Genomic DNA, 4,642 nt, shown 5'->3' on the forward strand with positions numbered 1-4,642 from the left:
TGTTTTCTCACGATTAGATTCAGGTTAAACATTTTTGGCAAGGAAAGTGCATAGGTATGTAGTAAGGTTTTAATGCTGAAGGAATTAAGAATGAAAAGTAAAACAAAGGATACTTTTCCTCTTTTCTTTTCTGCAGGATTCTGAACACAAGCAGTTTGCTCTGTGACTGCCATTTGAAGTGGTTACTTCAGTGGCTGGTTGATAATAACTTTCAACATTCTGTGAATGTAAGCTGTGCACACCCTGAATGGCTAGCAGGGCAAAGCATCCTGAATGTGGATCTGAAAGATTTTGTCTGTGGTTTGTATTTTTGCTTTAAAATTTTATATATTACACACTTACTATCTTAACAAAAGAATTTAAAAAAAATTGGACCAGAATGCTTTCCCACTAGCACATCTATTTCCATTTCTCTGTGTTATTCTCCAACCCATGTTTCAATCATTACATCTTATATTTTTGTAATCGTAGGTTAAATTTTGTATTCTATGACTTGATATTTCATAAGCAGTGTTTTTCCTCTTTGTTCTTAGGTGATCATTTTATTTTATTTATTTTTTTATTATTTATTTATTTATTTTTTTATTTTTGAAACAGAATGTCACTCTGTTGCCCGGGCTAGAGTGAGTGCCGTGGCGTCAGCCTAGCTCACAGCAACCTCAAACTCCTGGGCTCAAGCGATCCTCCTGCCTCAGCCTCCCTAGTAGCTGGGACTACAGGCATGCACCACCATGCCTGGCTAATTTTTTCTCTATATATTTTTTTTAGTTGTCCAGCCGATTTCTTTCTATTTTTAGTAGAGACGGGGTCTCACTCTTGCTCAGGCTGGTCTGGAACTCCTGAGCTCAAAGGATCCGCCCTCCTCAGCCTCCCAGAGTGCTAGGATTATAGGCGTGAGCCACTGCGCCAGGCCGGATGATCATTTTAAATGGCAGTATAATAGCATTTTTATGAATGTGTGTGTGGGCCTTTCCCTTTTATTTATTTATTTATTTTTTTGGGGACAGAGTCTCTGTTGCCCTGGCTAGAGTGAGTGCCGTGGCGTCAGCCTAGCTCACAGCAACCTCAAACTCCTGGGCTCAAGCGATCCTCCTGCCTCAGCCTCCCGAGTAGCTGGGACTACAGGCATGCGCCACCATGCCCGGCTAATTTTTTCTATATATTTTAGTTGTCTGATTAATTTCTTTCTAATTTTAGTAGAGGCGGGGTCTCGCTCTTGCTCAGGCTGGTCTCGAACTCCTGAGCTCAAACAATCCACCCGCCTCGGCCTCCCAGAGAGCTAGGATTACAGGCGTGAGCCACCGCGCCCGGCCGGCCTTTCCCTTTTAGAGGCATTGTTAACCTTGGGATAAGTATCTGGTAGTAAGGTTCCTGAATCAAAAAATATGATTTTTTTTTTACATGAACATTTTTAGTAGATCTTGAAAAGTGACACCAGGTATTTTCCAAAAAGATAGCAGTAGTTTATGTTATCACCAGCAATGTATGAATGTACTAATTTCATGTAGTTTGTATTTTTGATGTAGTTTCTTAAGACTAAAGTGTCAGGGTTTTGGTTTTTCCTTGAGGGGAATAGTCATAGGCAAGTTGTCCTGATTCTAGCACTTATAATTTCAAATAATGAATTATATTGTACTTTCTCAACTTGGAAATTTTTCCTTTACACTTAACTTTCCTTTAAAGTGAAATGACTGATTCTTAGCTTTACATAGGAGAACTTTTAGATCATTGTATCTGTGTTGCATATCACTAGTATCTCTGATCATTTGGGTACCTGTATTAATACATTGCCAGATCTTTTTTCACAATCCACTTAAAGGTGCTTGAGACACTTGGAAGTTCAGGCCCACAAAGTACTTCCATTGTTTTAACAAATTTTAAAGAAGAAAACAAAGAATCTAGTAAAGATTAAATTCTGTTTACATTGCCACACATTCCTTTTTTTTTTTTTTTATAACATAATGGGTTTATATTTAATATAGTACTTCTCACCAGGAGGATGTTAATTAATATTTTTTTTTTACAATAGACCTTTTTATTTCAACGTCAATATACAATTTTTTTAATTAAATCTTTTTTTTCATTTCAATATTAGAGACATTGAATACATTTTCCTAAATGTTTTTTACCTAGTGATAAACATTTCAATTTTTGGCTGTGTGGTATCTAAATACAATATTAACTTGGGAGATAAAACAAAAATCTAATAAAAATGTGGAGAAGAGACTCCTCAACAATTCAGGAGGCAGTGATTATAACTTAACAGTGGCAACTTCCTAGATTCTGGGCAAAAGCTTCCTTCCTGTTTCATGTGCTTTGAAAATTCTAAAACTACGATATATTATACATGTAAATTTCAGCCATCTTACTTCTTTGACCGCCTTTCTAATGAGCAAATACAAATTATAGGCTACACTTTTTAGTATGTTACTTGTTGTAAAGAAAACAAGTTTTCCCATTTATATATCAGTGTATTCCCATTTTAAGAGAAACAACAAAGAATATGAAACTCCCCTGCTTAGTGTTGCTTGGAAACTTTCAGATACCAAAGTTCAGGTTTAGCCTCAACACAAAAGTGTTCAGGGCAAGGTTTGATTAAGGAGGTCCTTCAAAGTCACATCTGTCCTTTTCTGTGCAAGTACCCCCAGGCAAGCACAAATGCCTGTAATGCTGAGAGCCACACCTAAGGAGAGAGCAATTGCATCTCTAGCTTCCACTGCTTCAACAACAGGCAGTACCAAAAGCAATGAAATGAGGACTGAGAGCAATTGTGTTGAAGCTGAAGTCACGATGTTGGAATCTTGAGGGCTGAAAGTTCCAAAGAAATTGTGTATATATAATTCTGTCTGACTTGGAATTTTTCCTTTCCTGGAGCTCCGGATGCTAAGGCTAAGAGGTTCCAAGTGGTACAGCCTTCCAGGAAGCAGCCATTACAGGAATCCACACATTCCCTTTGACTGAGTTTTAAATGTGGACATACTATGTATTTTATGCTCCTTTTCCACTTTTCACTTTTATGGCACAATGAAATGTTACCCAGTGAAGATACTGGTTAAGAATTCATATACCTGCTTCTCTGAATCAGTCAAATAATATTTTTATTTATGAATTTATATTTTATCAGCCAGCCATAAGCCAATCTTGATTTAGACATTTGACATGTCTGGAATTTTTTACTATTTTAGGTAAAAGCTATGCACATACAAAATACTTTCAAATAATTTGTTTTATTAATAGGTATTCCTTGTGAAATATAAGTTCATAATCCCCATGTTCTACATTGACACAGAAAAGATAGTGGTTATATACATGTTTATATATGTATTATATACATATATATACACAGGGTAATAGGATTAGAACTTGTCTTGAGATTCTAATATAAGGTTTCTCTTTGTCCCCAATAACTGGTGATCCTTAAGAAATACATTCTAATCACACAAGTGACAGTAAAGGATAGTAGAAAGAGTGCTGAATCCCGAAGTCAGGAAACTTGAGTTCCAGTCCAGGTTCTGACACTGACTCACAAGTCTTTGAACAAGTCACTTGACATTTCTGGGCCTCATTTTCCCCATCAAGTAAACAAACAAGGGAATTGGGCTCTAGTGCTATAGTTGCTTTCAGCCTTAATATGCTGTGTTGTAAACAGAACACACAGTTTGACAGTATTTGTTTTAAAATTGAATCTTAAGAAGCAAAGATGAATAACTGACTTGGCTACTGCTGCATTTTTCCCCCTTAGATGATTTTCTGAAGCCACAGATGAGGACACATCCTGAAAACACAGTTGCTCTAAGAGGCATGAATGTGACTCTCGTGTGCACTGCAGTGAGCAGCGGTGATTCACCCATGTCCACTGTGTGGCGCAAAGACAGTGAAATCCTCTATGATGTGGATATCGAGAATTTTGTTCGTTATCGGCAGCAAGCTGGAGAAGTTCTGGAATATACCAGTGTCTTACATCTCTTCAATGTGAATTTCACAGATGAAGGAAAGTATCAGTGTATTGTTACCAATCACTTTGGCTCCAATTATTCTCAGAAAGCCAGACTGACTGTGAATGGTAAGGAATTATGCTCCTTGATTTTTTTTTTTTAGTTTCAAAGAATTTTTCATGTTCAGTTTTTAAATCACTTGACAAAAAATTAGGCTAAACCTGACATTAGAGGAGGGAATCTTACTGTTGTCTTTTAGACTATGATACTGTATGGAGTGGGTGGGATTTTTGGATTAGCCAGTCTGCCCACTTAGTCTCTCTAATTGGTCTTTGAAGGGTAAATTTTGTAGACCTAGGAGATATACACTACTTTCACTGTTTATGCTTTTTAAAACATTCTTTCGAAATTCTCAATTTTCTTTCTAGAACCATACATCTCTCCTGAAAACTATGTAATTTGTTCCTGATGGGCCTTCTACTAACTAGGAATATTTAGCACATTTCTAGGTCCAGTGATCATTGTTATTGTCTAAATGTAATCACAATCATTGTTTGAAATTAATGCTCTTCTTCCCTGTGGCTGCAAAAAACTTCTCCAAAATAGTTTGATTTCTTTATTGCTTATGAGATTGAGTAACTACAACATTTTTGGCTTTGTGCAGCTGAAAGATGTGCTTGTGTCTTGCTTCTGTATTTTTTAATGAG

The 4,642-nt window shown here is 36.7% G+C and overlaps 1 protein-coding gene across 1 annotated transcript in view; it reads left to right on the forward strand.

The window, feature by feature from the left end:
- The window catches only part of LRIG2 (leucine-rich repeats and immunoglobulin-like domains 2), a 70,630-nt gene that overhangs the window by 56,526 nt on the left and 9,462 nt on the right, over positions 1–4,642 (forward strand). Inside the window, exons 10-11 of the mRNA XM_012644582.1 lie at positions 137–300; positions 3,743–4,063. Coding sequence (XP_012500036.1) covers positions 137–300; positions 3,743–4,063 — 485 coding nt within the window. The remainder of the gene's footprint in view (positions 1–136; positions 301–3,742; positions 4,064–4,642) is intronic.

This window comes from Propithecus coquereli, unplaced genomic scaffold (assembly GCF_000956105.1).
Source record: "Propithecus coquereli isolate 6110/MARCELLA unplaced genomic scaffold, Pcoq_1.0 Scaffold215, whole genome shotgun sequence".
In the NCBI taxonomy this organism is placed as follows: domain Eukaryota; kingdom Metazoa; phylum Chordata; class Mammalia; order Primates; family Indriidae; genus Propithecus; species Propithecus coquereli.